Source organism: Erpetoichthys calabaricus, chromosome 3 (genome assembly GCF_900747795.2).
Source record: "Erpetoichthys calabaricus chromosome 3, fErpCal1.3, whole genome shotgun sequence".
Classification (NCBI taxonomy): domain Eukaryota; kingdom Metazoa; phylum Chordata; class Cladistia; order Polypteriformes; family Polypteridae; genus Erpetoichthys; species Erpetoichthys calabaricus.
Genome location: NC_041396.2, coordinates 61,366,404 through 61,387,790, shown reverse-complemented (window position 1 = coordinate 61,387,790; position 21,387 = coordinate 61,366,404). Strand labels below are relative to the sequence as shown.

At 37.5% G+C, this 21,387-nt stretch overlaps 1 protein-coding gene across 3 annotated transcripts in view; it reads left to right on the top strand.

The window, feature by feature from the left end:
* Nucleotides 1-21,387, top strand: part of lpin1a (lipin 1a) — a 104,126-nt gene that overhangs the window by 64,622 nt on the left and 18,117 nt on the right. For all 3 annotated transcript variants that reach the window (XM_051924918.1, XM_028796850.2, XM_028796849.2), the window contains exons 8-17: nucleotides 398-698; nucleotides 2,566-2,659; nucleotides 9,116-9,309; nucleotides 10,626-10,719; nucleotides 12,280-12,349; nucleotides 13,669-13,761; nucleotides 14,756-14,829; nucleotides 19,450-19,588; nucleotides 20,224-20,372; nucleotides 20,741-20,827. In XM_051924918.1, the coding sequence (XP_051780878.1) occupies nucleotides 398-698; nucleotides 2,566-2,659; nucleotides 9,116-9,309; nucleotides 10,626-10,719; nucleotides 12,280-12,349; nucleotides 13,669-13,761; nucleotides 14,756-14,829; nucleotides 19,450-19,588; nucleotides 20,224-20,372; nucleotides 20,741-20,827 (1,295 nt within the window). The remainder of the gene's footprint in view (nucleotides 1-397; nucleotides 699-2,565; nucleotides 2,660-9,115; nucleotides 9,310-10,625; nucleotides 10,720-12,279; nucleotides 12,350-13,668; nucleotides 13,762-14,755; nucleotides 14,830-19,449; nucleotides 19,589-20,223; nucleotides 20,373-20,740; nucleotides 20,828-21,387) is intronic.

Below are 21,387 nucleotides of genomic sequence, written 5' to 3'. Positions count from 1 at the left end.
GTTGTATTACTTGTTCAGGGTCACCCAGTAAGTCCAAGTCAGTGACAGAAATAGCAGCATTCTGGTTTAAAGTTAGTCATTTCACTGCTTGGATGCTCCACCTATAAAAATCATAAGTGCAAACTACAGATGTCTTTATATTTCTGCAGTTTAACCTTTGTAAAGTTACATAATGGTCTGTAGTTTAAACAGTACATCTTTGCAGGGAATTGAACTGGAAGTCTTTTCAGTTTTTAATTTAATGATACCTTATTACCATGTCATTCCATGCTAGCCTCTTCAAATTAATTAATTACAAACTTTACTTCAGTGTCTACATTTCTCTTGATGCATAGTTCCACATAAAGTTATAAGATACTGAAATTTGAAAAAATGAATTTGCTTTTTTTTTCTTCAGCCTTTATTTTTGCCAAAAGCTGAGCAGTCCAGTGTGGTTAATATACCAGTTTCAGAAAATACACACTTCCGTGTTATTTCCAGCTGTTCAGCTTCTGAATATTTAAAAGGATCAACATCTTCCCCATCAGTTTTTGAAACAGTAGCATCGATGAGGGTGCCAGAGGTACACCCAGGAAGCACATTTCGGACTGACTTAGAGGTGTCTATGTCTCCTGAGCTGCCAGGGGTGGTAGAGCAACTTCAATGTGTAACTCAACCACAGCCAACCAGTAAAATGGAGTCTCCTTCAAAGAAGAAAGGTACCAATTAAATATTCTCATATTCTTGCATTTTGAGAAAGAAAAAAAAATACAATGTCGAACTGCTCAGCTCATGAAAACAATATTTTCAAAGTGTGTGCAAAATGTGCCATTCCATAATTAGCTTGAGATGCTAGAAAATTGCTATAAGTAAATGTTTACAGATAGAGTTGTTTGTTAATATGTTACAAATTCAAATGGGCCTATCTGACAATATTTGTGCTGTGGAAATGCAAGATAAACCACACCCCAAACTGTTGGAACTTCAAGTAAAAACCCTATTTAATTGCAGGTGGTAAGAAAAATGTTTGCTATTGCAACTGCATTTTGAAATGCAATGCTTCTTAATGTGAGGGATGCTGTAATTAAGAGACCAAAAAACTGAAAACCCACTTCTGGTCCACGTTGTTCTTTTACCCAGAAGGGGTGGGACTAGCGGTCAGGAGCAAATTACATCAGTTGTTGACTATCATATTCTCAGTCAGTCTAAAAATAAAACCCTGTTGTTGTAACCCTGCTGTTACCCTTTCCAAATCTGAGATTCTGGACCTTTTCCACAAAGTGTGGCTTGCATCCTGCAGTTAAAGGTTAAGCAGGGGAGGAGTTTGAGTAACCTGAGGTCTTGTTCACAATTAAGAGGAGCCAGTTTAGATGGTTTAAACATATAGTTGGGTACCTCCAGGCCTTAGGAGTTCTACCAAACACAGTCCCCAGGGAGAAGATCTAGGAATATATCCCAGATGCACTGGAGGGAATATATTTTCTATCTGGTCTGAAAGTGTCTGGGAACTTCCCTGTAGGAGGTGAAGTTTGTTCATTAAGGATAAAGTGGTCTGATGTTTGTCTAGAACAGCCATAACCATCACCAGTAAAAGTAGAAGTGAAAATTGATTATTTTTTCATCCATTAAGATAGAAGGATAAATTACAAATGATATATATTTTATTTTAGAACCACATGGGCAAGGTCACATTGTGATTGATTCAGATGAGTGTGTGAATATTTATTTTCTACCAAAACATTTAGTGTTTAATTTTTGGCCTGTTACACTGCCCTCCCACAGTCTGTGTGGAGTTTGGACATTCTTTAGCTATAAATGGATATTTCCCTTGTGTACTCTAATGTCCTTCCACATTCCAAACACTTCTGTGATAAATAGGCAGTATCTCTAAGTTGGCCCAATTTGAGCGAGCGAGTGTATTCAAAGGCATGTGCTATGATGGACTGAAGTCAGGGTTGTTTACTATTTAGGCCCAGTGCTTCTTGGATGAGCTATGCATCCTTAGATCCTTGTTTTGAACTAAAATGAATGAAAGGATTGTTAATGTGACTTTATTTTCATTACATAGTATTGATTTGTTCCTTCAAATAAATGAAATGGAAATTATCTTTACTTAACCTTTTTACAAATATTATACTACAGTTAGTGAAGGTCTGCAGTTTAAGGCATTTTCACAATCATAGTCCATTTGGTTTGTTCCAAATCCAAGGTCATTTTATTACTTTGTTTCAATTTCCAGTTAGTTGGGTTGTGCTTCATACTGTAAACTTTCATGTTAACTAAACATATCAAACATCCCGTGCCCGTGTTGTCTTATATATGCTTGCTCTATTATGCATGCACAAGGAACCTACACCTTTACCCAGGAAGTTCTTCATTTTGGTCTTATTGTCCTGCTTCCTTGTATATTATACCTTCTGAAACAAGGGTTATAAGAGACCCTTGTACTAGAAATACAAAAGTAATAGATTACATCCTAAATTTTTATAGAATGTTAAGTTGGAAAATGCATATTTAGCCTTCTTATACTGGACATGCATTGCACTTGTAGAACCACTTAAATAATGTTTGTTATTATTCTTTTAGATAAAAGAAGTCGGCATCTAGGAGCTGATGGTGTATACTTGGATGACATTACTGAAATGGAGCCTGAAGTTGCAGCATTGTACTTCCCAAAAAGGTTTCCATATTTATATATAATATTTATATATATATATATAAGGTACCACCGCACCCCTCCTTTAACCGCCACCTTATCGTGGTGGAGGGGTTTGCGTGTCCCAATGATCCTAGGAGCTCTGTTGTCCGGGGCTTTATGCCCCTGGTAGGGCCACCCAAGGCAAACTGGTCCTAGGTGAGGGATGAGACAAAGAGCGGTTCAAACCTTCTATGATGAATGAAAACTTTGGACGCCGTTTTCCCTTGCCCGGACGCGGGTCACCGGGGCCCCACTCTGGAGCCAGGCCTGGAGGTGGGGCTCGATGGCGAGCGCCTGGTGGCCGGGCCTGCACCCATGGGGCTCGGCCGGGCACAGCCCGAAGAGGCAACGTGGGTCCCCCTTCCCATGGGCTCACCACCTATGGGAGGGGCCAAGGAGGTCGGGTGCAGTGTGAGTTGGGTGGTGGCCGAAGGCGGGGACCTTGGCGGTCCGATCCTCGGCTACAGAAGCTGGCTCTTGGGACGTGGAATGTCACCTCTCTGAAGGGGAAGGAGCCTGAGCTAGTGTGCGAAGTTGAGAGGTTCCGGCTAGATATAGTCGGACTCACCTCGACGCACAGCTTGGACTCTGGAACCAATCTCCTTGAGAGGGGCTGGACTCTGTACCACTCTGGAGTTGCCCCCGGTGAGAGGCGCCGAGCGGGTGTGGGTATACTTATTGCCCCCCGACTTGGAGCCTGTACATTGGGGTTTACCCCGGTGGCCGAGAGGGTAGCCTCCCTTCGCCTTCGGGTGGGGGGACGGGTCCTAACTGTTGTTTGTGCGTATGCACCGAACAGCAGTTCGGAGTACCCACCCTTTTTGGAGTCCCTGGAGGGGGTGCTAGAGGGCATACCTTCTGGGGACTCCCTCATTCTGCTGGGAGACTTCAATGCTCACGTGGGCAATGACAGTGAGACCTGGAAGGGCGTGATTGGGAGGAATGGCCCCCCCGATCTAAACCCGAGCGGTGTTTTGTTATTGGACTTCTGTGCTCGTCACGGATTGTCCATAACGAACACCATGTTCAAGCATAGGGGTGTTCATATGTGCACTTGGCACCAGGACACCCTAGGCCTGAGTTCGATGATCGACTTTGTGGTCGTGTCGTCTGACTTGCAGCCACATGTCTTGGACACTCGGGTGAAGAGAGGGGCGGAGCTGTCAACTGATCACCACCTGGTGGTGAGTTGGCTTCGATGGTGGGGGAGGATGCCGGTCAGGCGTGGTAGGCCCAAACGTGTTGTGAGGGTCTGCTGGGAACGTCTGGCAGAGCCCCCTGTCAGAAGTAGCTTCAACTCCCACCTCCGGCAGAACTTCGACCATGTCCCGAGGGAGGTGGGGGACATCGAGTCCGAATGGGCCATGTTCCGTGCCTCTATTGTTGAGGCGGCTGACTGGAGCTGTGGCCGTAAGGTGGTCGGTGCCTGTCGTGGCGGCAATCCCCGAACCCGTTGGTGGACACCGGTGGTGAAGGATGCCGTCAAGCTGAAGAAGGAGTCCTACAGGACCCTTTTGTCCTGTGGGACCCTGGAGGCAGCTGATAGGTACCGGCAGGCCAAGCGGAATGCGGCTTTGGTGGTTGCTGAGGCAAAAACTCGGGCGTGGGAGGAGTTTGGGGAGGCCATGGAGAACGACTTTCGGACGGCTTCGAGGAGATTCTGGTCCACCATCCGGCGTCTCAGGAAGGGGAAGCAGTGCAGTGTCAACACTGTATATGGTGGGGATGGTGCGCTGCTGACCTCGACTCGGGACGTTGTGGGTCGGTGGGGGGAGTACTTCGAAGACCTCCTCAATCCCATTAACATGCCTTCCAATGAGGAAGCAGAGCCTGGGGACTCAGAGGTGGGCTCCCCCATCTCTGGGACTGAGGTCACCGAGGTGGTCAAAAAACTCCTTGGTGGCAGGGCCCCGGGGGTGGATGAGATACGCCCGGAGTTCCTCAAGGCTCTGGATGTTGTAGGACTGTCTTGGTTGACACGCCTCTGCAACATCGCATGGACATCAGGGACAGTGCCTCTGGATTGGCAGACTGGGGTGGTGGTCCCCCTCTTTAAGAAGGGGGACCGGAGGGTGTGTTCCAACTACAGAGGGATCACACTCCTCAGCCTCCCTGGAAAAGTTTATTCAGGGGTCCTGGAGAGGAGGGTCCGTCGGATAGTCGAGCTTCGGATTCAGGAGGAACAGTGTGGTTTTCGTCCTGGTCGCGGAACAGTGGACCAGCTCTATACCCTTAGCAGGGTCCTGGAGGGTGCATGGGAGTTTGCCCAACCAGTCTACATGTGTTTTGTGGACTTGGAAAAGGCATTCGACCGTGTCCCTCGGGGAATCCTGTGGGGGGTACTCCGAGAGTATGGGGTACCGGCCCCCCTGATAAGGGCTGTTCGGTCCCTGTACGATCGGTGCCAGAGCTTGGTCCGCATTGCAGGCAGTAAGTCGAACCCGTTTCCAGTGAGAGTTGGACTCCGCCAGGGCTGCCCTTTGTCACCGATTCTGTTCATAACTTTTATGGACAGAATTTCTAGGCGCAGCCAGGGCGTTGAGGGGGTCCGGTTTGGTGGGCTCAGGATTGGGTCACTGCTTTTTGCAGATGATGTTGTCCTGTTTGCTTCATCAGGCCGTGATCTTCAGCTCTCTCTGGATCGGTTCGCAGCCGAGTGTGAAGCGGCTGGAATGAGAATCAGCACCTCCAAATCCGAGACCATGGTCCTCAGCCGGAAAAGGGTGGAGTGCCCTCTCAGGGTTGGTAGCGAGATCCTGCTTCAAGTGGAGGAGTTCAAGTATCTCGGGATCTTGTTCACGAGTGAGGGAAGAATGGAGCGTGAGATCGACAGGCGGATCGGTGCGGCATCCGCAGTAATGTGGGCGCTGCATCGGTCTGTCGTGGTGAAAAAGGAGCTGAGCCGCAAGGCGAAGCTCTCAATTTACCAGTCAATCTATGTTCCTACCCTCACCTATGGTCATGAACTATGGGTAGTGACCGAAAGAACGAGATCGCGAATACAAGCGGCTGAAATGAGTTTCCTCCACAGGGTGTCTGGGCTTTCCCTTAAAGATAGGGTGAGAAGCTCAGTCATCCGGGAGGGGCTCAGAGTAGAGCCGCTGCTCCTCCGCATCGAGAGGAGTCAGATGAGGTGGCTCGGGCATCTGATCAGGATGCCTCCTGGACGCCTCCCTGGTGAGGTGTTCCGGGCACGTCCAACTGGGAGGAGGCCCCGGGGAAGACCCAGGACACGCTGGAGGGACTATGTCTCTCGACTGGCCTGGGAACGCCTTGGGATTCTCCCGGAAGAGCTAGAAGAAGTGGCCGGGGAGAGGGAAGTCTGGGCATCTCTGCTCAAGCTGCTGCCCCCGCGACCCGACCTCGGATAAGCGGGAGACAATGGATGGATGGATGAAGGTACCACCGCAATAAATTTTACCGTAATATATCAGTTTCTGAAATCCTTGTTGTTTTCAATGAAAATCAGTTTAGTCATTGATCAGTTCAGAATGATTCCAAGAAATACCTAAAATACACAGATGCATTGCTCACTAGCACAACAGAGTGCAGTTGCAGGCTGCAATACCTATGTCGTCAGTCATGGAACGCCCAAACATCACGGAACTCCCACAACATCAGTCACGGAAAGCCCACAACATCAATCTGCCCAAGCAATGACACCATCATTAAAATGTCCTTTTCAAGTGTTTTTCAGCGTTTAAGCATCCGGCTTGTTGTAAAGTAGCCTGACATTCAGTCTTTTCTTCATTTTTTTTCAGTTTAAAATATCATTTCTAATTTTGTTTTTTTCATGTAGTATGTACATTTAGTTATTTATTTTAAGTGAAACAATTGGGAGTCCTGTATGAACCTAAGTAAAAACTAAATTTTTGGGGGGTGGTGGTGGTAGTACAGTTTCTCTATTGTTAATACTTCTTTAATTTTGTAATGGGAAATAACCTTTGCAAAAACATTGCCCTCCATTAAACTCAAGGAGGTCAAAAGTATACAAACACAGTGTATTTAAGACATAGAAAGGATAAACACAGGAAAATCACCTTCTACTAAATAAATAAAATATTAATAAAGCCACGGTAGGCCATCCTGAATAGGTTTTGAATCTTGTCTACACAGCGGTACTTAGCCTACCACTTGAATAACACACTTCCTCATATACCATTTTAATCTGTCTCACAGGGTCATTTTAATTAATGTCATTAATCTCTATTATGGGCAGCACAGTGGCGCAGTGGGTAGCGCTGCTGCCTCGCAGTTAGGAGACCCGGGTTCGCTTCCCGGGTCAACCCTGCGTGGAATTTGCATGTTCTCTCTGTGCCTATGTGGGTTTCCTCCAGATGCTCTGGTTTCCTCCCACAGTCCAAAGACATGCAGGTTAGGTGGATTGGCGATTCTAAATTGTGTGTGTGTGTCCTGCAGTGGGTTGGTGCCCTGCCTGGGATTGGTTCCTGCCTTGTGCCCTGGGATTGGCTCCAGCAGACCCCCGTGACCTTATGTTCGGATTCAACGGGTTGGATAATGGATGGATGGATGGAATCTCTATTATTGTTTTCTTGATGGCACTTTTATTACATTTTTGGAATTTTTAAACTATTTTTTTTTTGTTGTTCATTTATTCTAGTGTTATGACAGAAACATCATTGTAGTACCATTTTGTTGTTGTTTTGTCTTATGGTGGCCACCGTTTTGTATGTTGTTTTGTGGGTGCTATCATGTTTTGTTATCAGTGACCCTGTTGCTAGTCACGTGGTTGCAGACCTTGTAATGCCGTTCTTACTACGACTCTTTAAGATGACACCATGAAGCAGTTGGTATCCTAATGTTGAATATCATTTGTGATCAAAATATTGTGGCACAGTCATTAATGGTAAAGCAACACAAGTTGTTATTAGGATTTCCGGATTTTCTTTTTTTTTTTTGTTTCTCTTTGTGGGTGTCCTCTCTAGTATTAGAACTTAGGCTTGTCTTCCGCCTATACATTTGCCATTCCATTTAAACACTGACTGTTCTGTTCTGTTTAATTTCCCTGAATTGGAATTAATCTCTGAATACCTCCTTCCACCCAGGTGTTCATAACACCTAAAAGAAAACACTGTCTCACTTCTTCTACTCAGTTACTATGTTTTGCAATCTGATGAGTTTAAAAGGGTATTATAATACCTATTTTCCTGAGATGGAGCTCTGTGCAGTCCTCAGTTAGCACCTATGTACTGTACTATATCCACATGCTAAACATTGGTGATCTGTCCCTATTTCTATAAGAAGAGTCAGGCACTCCAGGTACCTACCAGGTGCACCTTCTCTGTTGTCTTCTTGGAGGAAAATGTATGTTTTATTCCTAGGTGGCTATTTTCTCTTTCCTGGATAACTATAATTACTGAGGTTAAGTTCAACCAGTATACTTAACCAGCTTTGCCACCATGATGAGTAAATCACTACAATGCTTATGACTTCCCTAAGTTCTGTTTCTATCCTGTGCTGTCTTTTCAAGTCAACAGCTATAAACTATTTATTTTGTGACATCTGTGTTCCTTGCAAAAAACAAAAGGCTGTATAACAGTTTTCTCCATTGTCATGTTAAACTTAGTTCTCTCTCTCATTTGACAACTTTTACAAATTCATTGAATTTCTTTGTGCTTTATTAAAAAAGTAAATCAACTTTTGGTCATTACATTTCATTAAAATAAAAATGACACATTTGTCATTTTAAATATTGTTGTTGTGTTTAATAGATGTATTCTAAAATAACAATTGCCTCAATTTCCATTTTGTTTCTAGGGTTTAGTTTGAGCTTTTAAAATGCGTTGCCATACTACGGATTTTTTTTTATTTGTCATTAGTGTGTAACAATACATAACATCTTCCTTTCTTAGTTGCTAATATTGGTATAACAGTCTTGTCTAGTCTTGAATAATAATGAGGCAGTTTAGTCCATTGTCTAATTTTTCAGCCTTAAATATTAGGTTTGCTGGTTCAACCCTTGCCTCTAACTCCCCAGGTGATTCTGATAATGTCCTTCCACCTGTCTGGTCACAAATATAAAAAAATACCTGTACACTATTATACTGTATCAGTATGTGTAAAGCACAGTGAGATGTTGTTCCCCATATAAAATAAAGGCCAGGTGAGAGAAAAAAGAATTGCAATAAAAACTAAAATGATTTCAAGAGCCCATTGTCTCTGTGCCTGCATAGTTTTTCTGTGTATACTCTGGTAAACCCATCCCCACACCACCCCCATATTATGTGTTATAAAGTGATGCTAAACTGTTTTCAGTTTGGGTTATATGCAAGAGTGGGCCTAGTGATGGCACTCTATTCACAATTGGTTCCTATCATGTGCCTGATGCTCCTGGGGCGCATTTCATCCAGAGTAAATTTTCATTATCAATATTTAATTGAAATATACTGTTTTTAACTTATACTTCTTTAATTCTAGTGATGCAAATGTTCCTGGCAGAAATTATACTTATTCTGATTATGGTGTCAGGTCAGCAAACCAGTCTCCACAGTCTGTTGGTAGTTCTGGAATGGATAGTGGTGTTGAAAGCTTCTCTGATCAAATAGCAGATTTGCCTTCAATTGCTGTTTCCCTCTGTGGAGGCCTGATTGAAAACAAAGAAATAACTAAAGGTAAAATTTTACTTAAAATAGTTTTAAGTTTTTTACTGCTTCAGAATGGTATGATTATATATTAGAATGAAAAAAGAGCAAGATTTTAAATTAAATTAAGTTGTCATATACTGATTTATATTGATTCTTTATTATGCTATTGAAACAAATCTTGTTGTTGTTTATTTTAAGCATAGTAAGAATTTTACATTGTACCACTTACATACAGTACAAATACATTACTTTGCTGGAATTTAGATAAAATAACATTTTTAAAGAGTGTATGAGCACCACGTTACAATGCTGCCTTACCACAATAATAAGTATAGTTCTAAATGTAAGTTTTTTTCTTACTCATTTTTATCTCAAAAACGAATTTTTCTCTTGATTATTTTTAACATTATTTTAACTGGAACACCTTTACTTTTTAATAACAAATACTAATATAATACATATGCAATAAATACTGACGTTCACACAGATATGAAATTCTGGCTGAATTGTCTCCTGTCCTTTCATCCATATGTGTACCTGCCTACAATCCAAAGAAAAATCATTATTTATGTTTGTGTAGTTAATTCATTTTTGGTACTGAAGACTGTGACTGTGGGTGTGAATCTGCTCTCTACCTGTTGGATCCCATCCAGAATAGTTGGCTGCCTGCTCAGTCAAAAACAGCTTTATAACATTATTCTATATCTGCTGGCTGGGAGCTTCCTGGTGAACTCCTGATTGATTCTTGCAAAATGATTATATGCTCAGACTACATTGCTGAGGCTCCTAACTTTAGTGTAATCTGTTGTCAGTCCTAGAGGTTAGACATGCACACTGATGCTCAGGTCTAAAATCTAAGTTTCTTGTCCTTTAAAACAAGTGTTGCTGAAATAATATTTAAAAGAGAAAATTTATGTACCTTATTTAGCCACTCAAAAGTGATTAATATGATTATAACTCTGATCCAGTTGGAATTAAACAGGCAATTTGTCTGATTATGTTTAGCACAGTTGTACTTTACTCACTACAAAACTGCTTGCCAGATGCCTGTACATTTTTTAAATTGTGCAAATTATTTCTTAAAAGAAGTCAATTCACTCTTAAATTAAAAGTGCATATAAAAGAGAGGAGTCAGCCTCTTCAATATTTTATCCAGCCTTCAGTCTGTATTTTTATTTCAAATTATGATTGTAGAGGGTTAGCTGTACTTTTTACATTTCTTGTGCCTTCTTTTAAAGCGCACACTGAAGAAAGGTGATTCTTCTTTTATTTGAGACATCTTAAAAGTTAGTTCATGCAAAGTTTATGACTTAAGACAGTGTCCTTAACTTAATGTTTTGCAGAACAGTTTCAAGAAAAATTAGTAACATACCAAATCTTTTCTGAAAACCCAGCAATTATTGATGATCCAAATCTTGTGGTGAAAATAGGAAGCAAGTAAGTGTGTCCTATTATTAATGTTTATAAACTTATTCTGTAACTAGCTGTGCTACCATCTAAGGCCGTTTGAAATCTAAGTAATCAATGTAGACCTCAGTGTTAATGGTTACAGTGCACCAATGCAATGCCCATCAATCTGTTATTTGTCATTTGGTATGGGATTTGTAAAAGCCATGTTAATGATTGCCATGCACCATCTTTTGGAATGACAAATGCAAAGAATTATATTACTAAAAATGTCTTTGATGCACAATCTTTTTGGAATAACAGAGATATAGCAACCAGACAGACACACAGACAAAGGCACCAACACTTATCCTTTTGTTAAGGTAAATTGGTTCAAATATATTTAATTAATTTATGTAAATGCAAATTATAAGTATGTTTTACTTAATCTGACAGTTTTTTATTCTTAATTACTATTTATATTAAATATTCTATAATCTCATTTTATTTATATAGCAGGTTTGTTAGATATATAACTTGACACATAATGCTATACATCTCTAGATGTGTAAAAGATTCCAAAATGATGAAAAACTTTTTAAAAACTGTGAACATGAATCTGTTCACCTGTTCAGCCAGGCTCCTTCCCTCCACCATTCACTTTCACTACACAATTACCCTTTTTTTAAACTCTCTCCATCTGCCACATTCAGATGCCTACCTAATCATCTCCTCACCCATGAGATTACTTCACAAAAGCCACCTGGAGCAGTGATAAAATTTAGGTGTCATTTGTATGCATTTAAGGGCTTCTTGCTTAGTCATAACTCACTCAGTGTTTACAAACAGTTTCCAGAATTGTGGGCCACCTTTCATTTTGGACTGTCCCTTTTATGTTATGCAGCCATGCTAATTATATTATGTTCTCTGTTTCTCTCTCTCGGTCTTAACTTTGACTGTCCAACTACCAAAATTTTGTACACTTCATGGGGCACCTTTTGTTTTAGAGTAATTTATTTTAGAAAGTTTAGCCCTATCTGCAGTTCTCCAGATCTGTGTGAAAATCAAGATCCTTTAAGCAGTTTGAGAATTTTTTCAAAACATATTGGAAAAAATCACACTTTCCTGCAAATGGTATGCCAGTTAAATATAACTCTAATAGCTATAAAATTTGAATGATACAATATTGTAGCATGATTTAAATGGTAAGGGTGAAATGTTTTTTTTTCTATTCCCAATGGAGATGTCTGGCAGGAACAGATATGCTTCACTCTGAGCATTCAGTTTTTTGTTACTGAATAACCACAGATGCAATATGTCCTCAGCTGTGTCTGCCTTTGTTTCCCTGTCACTCAAATGGCTTTAGTAACTGGTATTTACTGTATTTATTCTTTGTATTTTGAAGTTATGTATGGAAAGTTGCCTACCAGATACATTTTTAAGCATTACTAAATCCAATTAATGCATCCAAAATAGGTACACTGTATACATTATATATTCACATATTTATCTTTATAGTGTACATTAAAATAATGTCCCTGCTAAAAATTATCCACATAACATGATAACTTGCAGCTTATTATAAATAACAGTATTTTTCCCTCCTTTGAGGTATTACAACTGGACAACAGCAGCTCCCTTAATGCTGTCAATGCAAGCATTCCAGAAGCCACTGCCAAAGGTAAGTAAATATAAATGATTTGAAATAAATTGTGGAAGCAGTTATATAAATTAAAAAGACACTGCAAAAATGGATAAAATAGTATTTATTTTGCTTCAAATGTATGCTTGCCAAGTTTTCTTTATTTTCTGTAATGTTATACAAATATCAGTACAACTCTTGCTGAGAAACTATCAGGAAATATCCTTAGTAGTAGGATTAGCCATTACGGATGCAATGTGAAGTGAAGCAAAATGACACCTTTTATTAGCTAACTGAACAAGTTACAATATGCAAGCTTTTGAGGCAGCTCAGGCCCCTTCTTCAGGTCATGGTGTATAATGATTGGTCTCATAAAATACACTTACTGTAGTTCATTAAAATATTTTAACCTTTATTGTATTTAAATTCTAAATTTGTTATCCAAGTATTATATTACAATTGTGAAAACAAATATACAAAGACTCATGCTTCAAATAAAAAAGAGTGATTTTTTTTTTTACCCTAGCAAACTTATGTTAAGGAATGATATTAGTATTTGTATAGCTACAAAAAGTGTAATTGATAAATGTTATGCTACGTAGTTATAAAGGGTATTAAATTATGGTATTACATAGTGGTTAGTGCTGTTACTTCAAGGGGCAGGGTTCATTGTGTTTGCTGAGGTTTTGTGTCTGTGGGAATCTTCCATAGGGTCTCTGGTTTCCATTCAACAATATAAAAGATGCCTGTTAGCCTGTGTATTTTGAATGTATGTTTATGATTACATTCTGCAGTGGACTGGCATCCCAACAAGGGGTGATTCCCGATTTCCACTTAATGTTTCTAAGAGAGGCATTGGTTGCATGGAATTCCACATTTTACTAATAGTAGGGGGTTAGTAAAATGGATGAAGGGGTGGTGTAGTTAAATATAGTCAAACTAATGAAAAACATGGTAAATACAATTACTTTTGTTTTCGGCATAACTATGGATGTCAGCATTCTGCACTGAACAGTATTTTACTTTTCTTTCTTTCACTGTATATTACTTAGAACAGATTTGTTAATTTGATTTTTATATTTTTAAAACAAGATATATATGTAACAACTAATAAAATATTTTGTTTTCTGCTTTTTGTCTTTGTTCTTATCGCTGTTCTTTTTCATTTTGTTTAAATTGCATTCTTAAGTATTCATGCTTTAGTTATGTCTTTTGTGCTTTTGACTTCATCACTTTTTGTTTTTCAAAGATCTTTGGCTCATCTCCAGTATGTTGATATTTTATTTATTAGTTTGAAAGTTATTTTGCATGCCTTTAGTTTTTTGCCTTCTGGTAGTTATTTCTTTCATTTACCTCAGGCAACGGTTGAAAATATAATCAAGGAAAAAATGCCAAAGAAAGGAAGCCGATGGTGGTTTTCCTGGAGAGGGAGAAACAGCAATGTTAAGCAGGTATGTATACAAATTGTAAAAAAAAAAAAACAGAAAGAAATGTGGCAACATAAGATGTGTGATATGTGTATAACGAAGGAAAGTAAATTATACTTAAAAGTTTTAATAAACAAGTGAGTTGAAAGTGAATTAAAATTGAGCAAAAATGCAAACTTCCGCCTATTAAATGCCATGGAAACAGTAATCATCATAATAGAAATAAGAGAAGAGAAATGTAATTTATACCATTGTTAACTTCTGACTTTGCTTATAGAATGCCGTACATGACAAATCTGATTAAATAAGAAGTTTACTTAAAAGCATTGACTGACATACAATAAAAAAAAGTAAATACTTGTTGCGTCAGTTTTTCTTATAATTAATTAAGACAAATATGTAGAGTTTTGCTTTAACTTTGATTTAAAAGGTTTTGTTTGTGTTGATCAATAGAAAAATACACTAAGTAAATACATTAGCATAAAATTTTGTAGTGCAGAAAAATTAATAATAGCCTGGAAGGTTGAATATGTATTATAGTTGCTTATAAAATTTCTGTTGCTATAAAACTTGCAAGTGTCCATTCTGTACATTTTTGATTTTATCAGTACACTAATGTGTGCCAAATGGTCAAGTCACAGACTGTCTGTGGTCACTCTCAAAATTTGGAATTAGCTGTTTTATGGTTAAAAATAGAAAATTAACAAAGGTTTTTTCATTAAAAGAAATTGATATACCATAATAGCTGTCAAATTAATCATTTACTGTATGTTAGTATTTCACATTATTTACAGTATTTCTTTGAATCATTTAAATGTATGCATTTTTTAATTAATCTAAATAAAGTTGAAAGTGTGAATATATAAGATATGCAATTTGCTAAAACAAAAGGTTTAAATGAAGGTTTGCTGAGAAAGTTACTTAAATCTTACATGAGATGTATGGTATGTATAAATAGAAAGAAAGAACAGTATTAGGATGTAACTTTCCCCCTTATTGCATGTTTTTATCTAATAAGGAATCCAGTTCAGACAATATTGGAAATTTTATAGGACATTTTGGAAATGAACCACCTGGGACCTCTTCAAGCAGGTAGTACTCTTCATCTTGTTTACCATTTTTGGTAAAGGTCTTATTAAGTGAACCCATTTTTCCACATCTGTGCTGCTCAAGAAAAACATAGCAATTCAGCAACAAGAAGAATAAAGCTTTGTTATTTTTTTGGGTTCTGCTACATCGAGATAAGATAGTAACAGGTTAAAATGTATGCATGTTATACTGTATGACAACTAATACTTACATCCTCTTAACCTACTTGAAAAACTGAGATAAATTTACTTATAACTTGTTTATAGTCTGCTGTGCTAGATTTGTCTAATTTTTGCAGTTGTTGTTATGTTTTTCTGTCTTGGTAACTTGGTTACTATTTATTTTTTTAACATAAGCTCAAACACATGCTTTAGATTCATTTATGAGTTGAGGAAGCAGCACATTTTTGAGACAACTTGGGGTAAGGCTGCTTTGCAATGCTGGTTCTCTAAGTTTACATCAATTCTTCTCCAGTTTGTTATTCACTAGTACATTTCAAAATATTGACTGCCTACATTTATGAAAATCTTCTATCAAACTTCATATAGCCATTTCAGTTCATACTTTGCCTTCTTTAATGTACATAATTCAGTTGCATATAAAGATATATGACATACAATAATGTAGTTTTTGTTGAAAAAAAATTTATAATACTACAATGTTGTAAAATACTAATAAAATAATAAAACTAATAAAATACTTTAAGGTACCTTTATACAATCAGGATGAAATTGGATGGATGAATGAATGAATGAAAAAGTCATATTTTTAAAAACATTTAAAAAAGTGTTTCTGAAACTTTACTACACTTTCTCAAGAACTGCTTTAAGCAGGTTTGAAATTAGATGGATGGATATAACTTTAGTATGCGATTATAATTGAATTTAAAAATCTCCATCATTTATTTCCATCATTTTTCACTGTTACATTCACAGTATTTTTTTGTCAATTAGTTAAAAAAATGATAAAAATAAATAAGTAAAAAAAACAAACAAATTATTCTGGGGAGGAGGGCAAGATCAGAAATAAAATAAAAAAGTTGTCCCTGTGGTGCAGCAGAGGTTTACTGATAAATCTTCTGTACCTAGTTATGAAAGGGAAGGAGGAGAAATCGGGGTCTTTTATAATCTAGTGAACCACAGAGATAGAATGATGAGTGAAGCTTAGGCTGTGAAAGAGATAGGTGACTTCAAGAGCTACCTTGAACAGTGTCCACATGTTTGAATCAAATCAGCCCCAATTAGGACATGGAAACAGCAGATTGAGGCAAATGGAAGGGGTGTTTGGAGGTTGGTTGGGGGTTAGATTTTAGAATGCTAAGTAGGATTCAGTATAGTAGTGGGCAGGTATTACAACTTGGCACCCTTTTAGAGTTCATTAACTGTTCAATTATTTCAGAAAGTGTTACTGTGTCATCTGTTTAATTAATATGATGCAATCCATGCAGGAAATCATCTTTATAGTTGAGAGCAGGATTTAGAGAATTAGAAAATAAATGACAGTAAAATTCAAGAAATTTGTCAGTTTCTATGGGATAAAAAGAAACATTCCTGTAGAGTTACAATACTAAACCCCTACTAGGTCCTATTCATGACACATTAAATAAGAAATAAAATGTGCAAGGCTGTTTTGCTTGTTTAAATTTCAAATCTGTAATTTCTTTATTTCTACCATGTGATAGACACAGTTGCTTTTGCAAAATCTCTGACAAAACCCTACTGGCCTGCCACACGTACACAGAATCTTCCATGCTGTGAAAGTTAACCTGTGTGTTTGTTTTAACTATTTTGTGAGTTATTTACAGAACTGTAAACTGTCCAGCAGACTATAATTTAAGCACTAGTGGCACTATTTAGTTGGTAAAGTAACCTCAACTTTAATACAGAGCATTTTTGATCTGAGATTAAAATGGAAATAAGTAGGTATTTGCTTTATCGAAGGCAAATTCAGGTGAAGTAAGAATAACATGAATTTGTAAAAGAGCCTTATGAGAATTAAGAGTAAAGTGAAGGCCACTTACATTGGCCAAATCTTTGCCATACATTTAATCCACAAATATTAAGATGTGGAAGGAAACCAGAGGAGAACTCTGAAACTGGAGCAGTAACCACAGTTCTGCAGTCCATACTTTAAACATGTAACATAAACAAATCAATGCATCCATTGGATAAATTCTGATAACCCTTAAGATACAAGAACAATGTAGACAACTAGAAATATCCAAAACAATTCAAAGGTGTGCTGCTTTAACTTTCTTTTCTATCTTTAGTGCTTTTGTAACCTCATGTTTAATAATCTACAGCTAGGTCCTTTCAGTTTCCTCCTAAAATTATCGTATTTCTTCTTCTCCTCTTTCAACTAGTTTTCCATGTATTTCATCAAGATGGTCTTGTATCCTCTACTTTCTGTCGTAATAGTCCATTGAACAGGACTTCATACTCACTACATTTAGTTCTTCATTTATGTTTGTTTTTTTGTTCTTTATATACTCTTAAAGCCTGTAGATGCTTTTTTGCAATTTATTTCACAGAGTTTACCTTTTTTATCACAGCTTATCACTTTTCCACCTCCATTTTTGCCATTCAGTAATTCACTTCCTCATCTTTAAGTTTTTTTTGCTTACATGAGCATTCCAACAATGTATCACTTTATCTTTGAACATTCGACTTGTCTAAACACAAACTTCTTCAGTTTTCAACCAGACTTTCTTTAGTACTTCTCCAATTCAGTGTTAACAGAAGACTATACAGCAACCTCAATGCACTTGCTGCCAACATCTCAAAGACCTGGATTTTGAATTAGCTTGATTTCTCTTATATACTATGTTAAAGTTTTAGTTTTTTACTGAACTAATATTTTGAGACAAACTATAAGGATCTTTTTATTTTTTTGCCTTAACAAATTTAAATACCTAGGTGTGGTTATGAATATATGAGGGATGTTCAAAAAATTCCTGCACATTCGTATTTTCCTTGGAAATGGTGATGGTGGGAGGAGTAGTAATTGGGCATTAAAAAGTTGGTATGACGCTGGGAAAATTGCATTGCAAAGGAAGGTGACTATGTAGAAAAGTGATGTAATTTGTTTTTGAAATTCTTAATAAATAGAGTTAAAAAAAAGTGCGGAAACTTTTTGAACATCCCTTGTAAATATTACATTCTTAAATCATTTTAGTATTCTGAGCCTGTCTTCTGAGAACAGCTTTATATAAGAATGCATTAAATGCTACATTTAATCCTCCTTATGCCTCTGAACAAAACATGTTGATACACAGCCTTCTGTAGAGAATATCTGTTTAGAATTTTAACACAAGCAAGTAGAATATGATGTGTCTGACTCCACTTAATTCAGGCTTAATTCAGACTTTTGTTTTGGTTTAAGCATATGATGGGACTGTACTTAACAGCTGTTTCTCTGAATGTAATTGCAAAGTGTCATTATGAACAATTCTGCACATCCTCTCTCTGACACACTAACTAAAACTGAGGACTTTTATCAAATTAATTATTCAGAAAATGCTAAATAATTATATAATTGCTATAATAATTATATATACCAATGGTAATACACCTGCATAATGCCTCACTATGACTGTGACTACCAGGTCAGACGCTTTCTTTCCTGTTAGTTTTTGAGTTTGTTTTTTATACAGTATATCTAACAGTTTTTTTTAACTACATGCTGCTTTAGCCCTGTTTTAAATCCACTTGCCATTATCATCATTGTTCCTCTGCAAAGAAAGTTTAAACCAGTTTTTCTCATCAATTCTTGTATGCTACATTTGGCCACTTACCCGTTGATTTTGTGTTATAGTTCTGCTAGTACAACTTCTAAATATTACTGACTTTCTTATACATATTGTATATCTCTTTTTGGGTTGAATGCCCTTCTTGACTTTGAATGGGAGAGTCTCAAGAGTAACTGTAATCCTTGTATTATAGTTGTTTATAAATATAAAGTATTTTAAATTCTAAGTACAATTTAATTTGCTTCAAAAAGCATTTTTGTATTTCTGCCTGCTGTAATTTGTTGATGAATTCACTTTGAGACAATGTACAGGTGTAATTGAATGCATAATATGTACAATTTTGACAATGTGACGAAAACTGATGAAAACTTCCATCCATCCATCCATTTTCCAACCCGCTGAATCTGGACACAGGGTCACGGGGGTCTGCCGGAGCCAATTCCAGCCAACACAGGGCACAAGGCAGGAACCAATTCTAGGCAGGGTGCCAACCCACCGCAGGACACACACAAACACAAGCACACACTAGGGCCAATTTAGAATCGCCAATCCACCTAACCTGCATGTCTTTGGACTGTGGGAGGAAACCGGAGTGCCCGGAGGAAACCCACGCAGACACGGGGAGAGCATGCAAACTCCACGCAGGGAGGACCCGGGAAGCGAACCCAGGACTCCTTACTGGGAGGCAGCGCTTTAAAATAATAATGTTCCAAATATGTTTTGCCATGCTATTTCAAGTGATTGTACCCACAAAAATTAATCAAGATGACTTTTTAACTGCTTCATAATTTAACTGTTACTGTGAAGTCTGCAGGTATGTAATAGCCATATACTGTAAAAGTAAATGTGTTTATTTTCATTGTTTACTTTTCTAGGTTGAAAGATGAATCATCATCGAGTGATGAAGACCCTAGGACTTCCAAAAAATCTAGCCCTCTTCAGCAAGAATCTCTTGCTTTTTCTTCTTCAGTTGTTACATATAAAAAAACTCTCAGGCTCACTTCTGACCAGCTTGTAAGTTTCAGTGAAATCCCAGCAGAACTTCACAGCAGATAATCTATTCCAAAAGTCCATGAATGTTTTGTTTTTTTTTTAATATAAATAATATAAAGTCCCAAAATGTTAGATGCAAGATGGTAGATGCAACATTTTTGATATTACAATTGCCTAGCCACTGAGGAGAACAGATGATAAACGAAATTGGATAAAAAGTAATTTTATATCTTATTTTTAAAACTGCTGTGCCAAGTTTTGTTTTTATTTGACAGTAGCATAACATGGCATTGAGTGAATATATTCGCTTGCTCACTCTTTTTTAAATGAGATGTCACAATGTTGGACAAATAGAGTGGTGATTTGCTTGTCACTTAACTTACAATAACATCTGTATCTTTAATGAATATGACTTACCAGGAAAAAGCAGATATATAGTACATGGATGAATTAATTGAAAGTAACAGATTTAGTGGCCCTTGTGTCTTTTCTGAAGGCACAAATATGTATTTCTCTGAACTTGTGCATTAGCAAAATTGTAAGGCAATAGACCCATTCTATTAAAATTTATGTTTCCTTAAAATTTCTTTTAGAATGAACTATATATTTTGCTTCATATGCTATGTATATTTAAATATAATTTATTTTATCTTTAGAGAAGTCTACATTTAAAGGATGGACCTAATGATGTGATTTTCAGTGTTACCACTCAGTACCAGGGCACTTGTCGCTGTGTAGGTACTATATACCTTTGGAACTGGGATGATAAAATTGTCATTTCAGACATTGATGGAACCATTACAAGGTATAGAATTTTATTTGCATGTAAAATAATTAAGTAACTTAATATTTTGTTTCTCAGCATATTCCAGTTTTTTCCACATTCCACTGTAATGTATGTATTTCCCCTTTGAAATATATTGATTTTTTAAATCACATTCAAATGAATCATATAAAGGTCATTCAATGGTATTATCAATAGTACATTTCATGCATTGATATTTCATATCATCTGAACATAATAAATCTTTTTTATATTCACTAAAATATGTTATAAAGTGCTATGGTTTTCTAGTTCCATGGACTTAGACTGAAATTAATAATTTCCCATGTGCAGGTATAAGGGTACAGTATACAATGATATATATGGTATATATATATTTATCTCTGCAGATCTGACACACTAGGTCACATTCTTCCAACTCTTGGGAAGGACTGGACTCATCAAGGCATTGCTCGCCTTTATCACAAAGTTAGCCAGTAAGTGTACCGGTATTTAATAGAAATCCAAGGGAATGCTTTATCAAGCTGTGCTTCTAGGTTAAGAAAGCATATATGTATTATATTTTGAGAAATGTGCTACTAGAATGAGGGACTAAATTTTTATTGACTTTTTCATGCATAATAACTAGAGAAAAAAAAAACAATCACTGTTTTCCCCACTGAATAGTGCAGGCTCAGAAACCTAATTTTTCATCATGCATTAAACCTAATAGTTATGTTTGTTTTTTACTATAATAGATATACTGTATGTGTAACTAAGCAGCTATCTTCAAGATCACAAAAAAGATGACATTTATGACAGAACAGCTAAGAAATAATTGTTTTAATGTCATGCTTCAAATACTGTGTTTTCTATTTCATATTTTATTGAGAGATACCTTTTCATCAAATGAAATTAAGTAATTTTGAGTGTTCTATATTTTTTAGTCAATTTGGACATGTGGTGATAAATTCACTTTAATTATATACTGTGACATATAGGGAGCGCTGTCGTCCCCTTGAACCCTCAGATCAGACGCCAGACACCAGATAAAAGT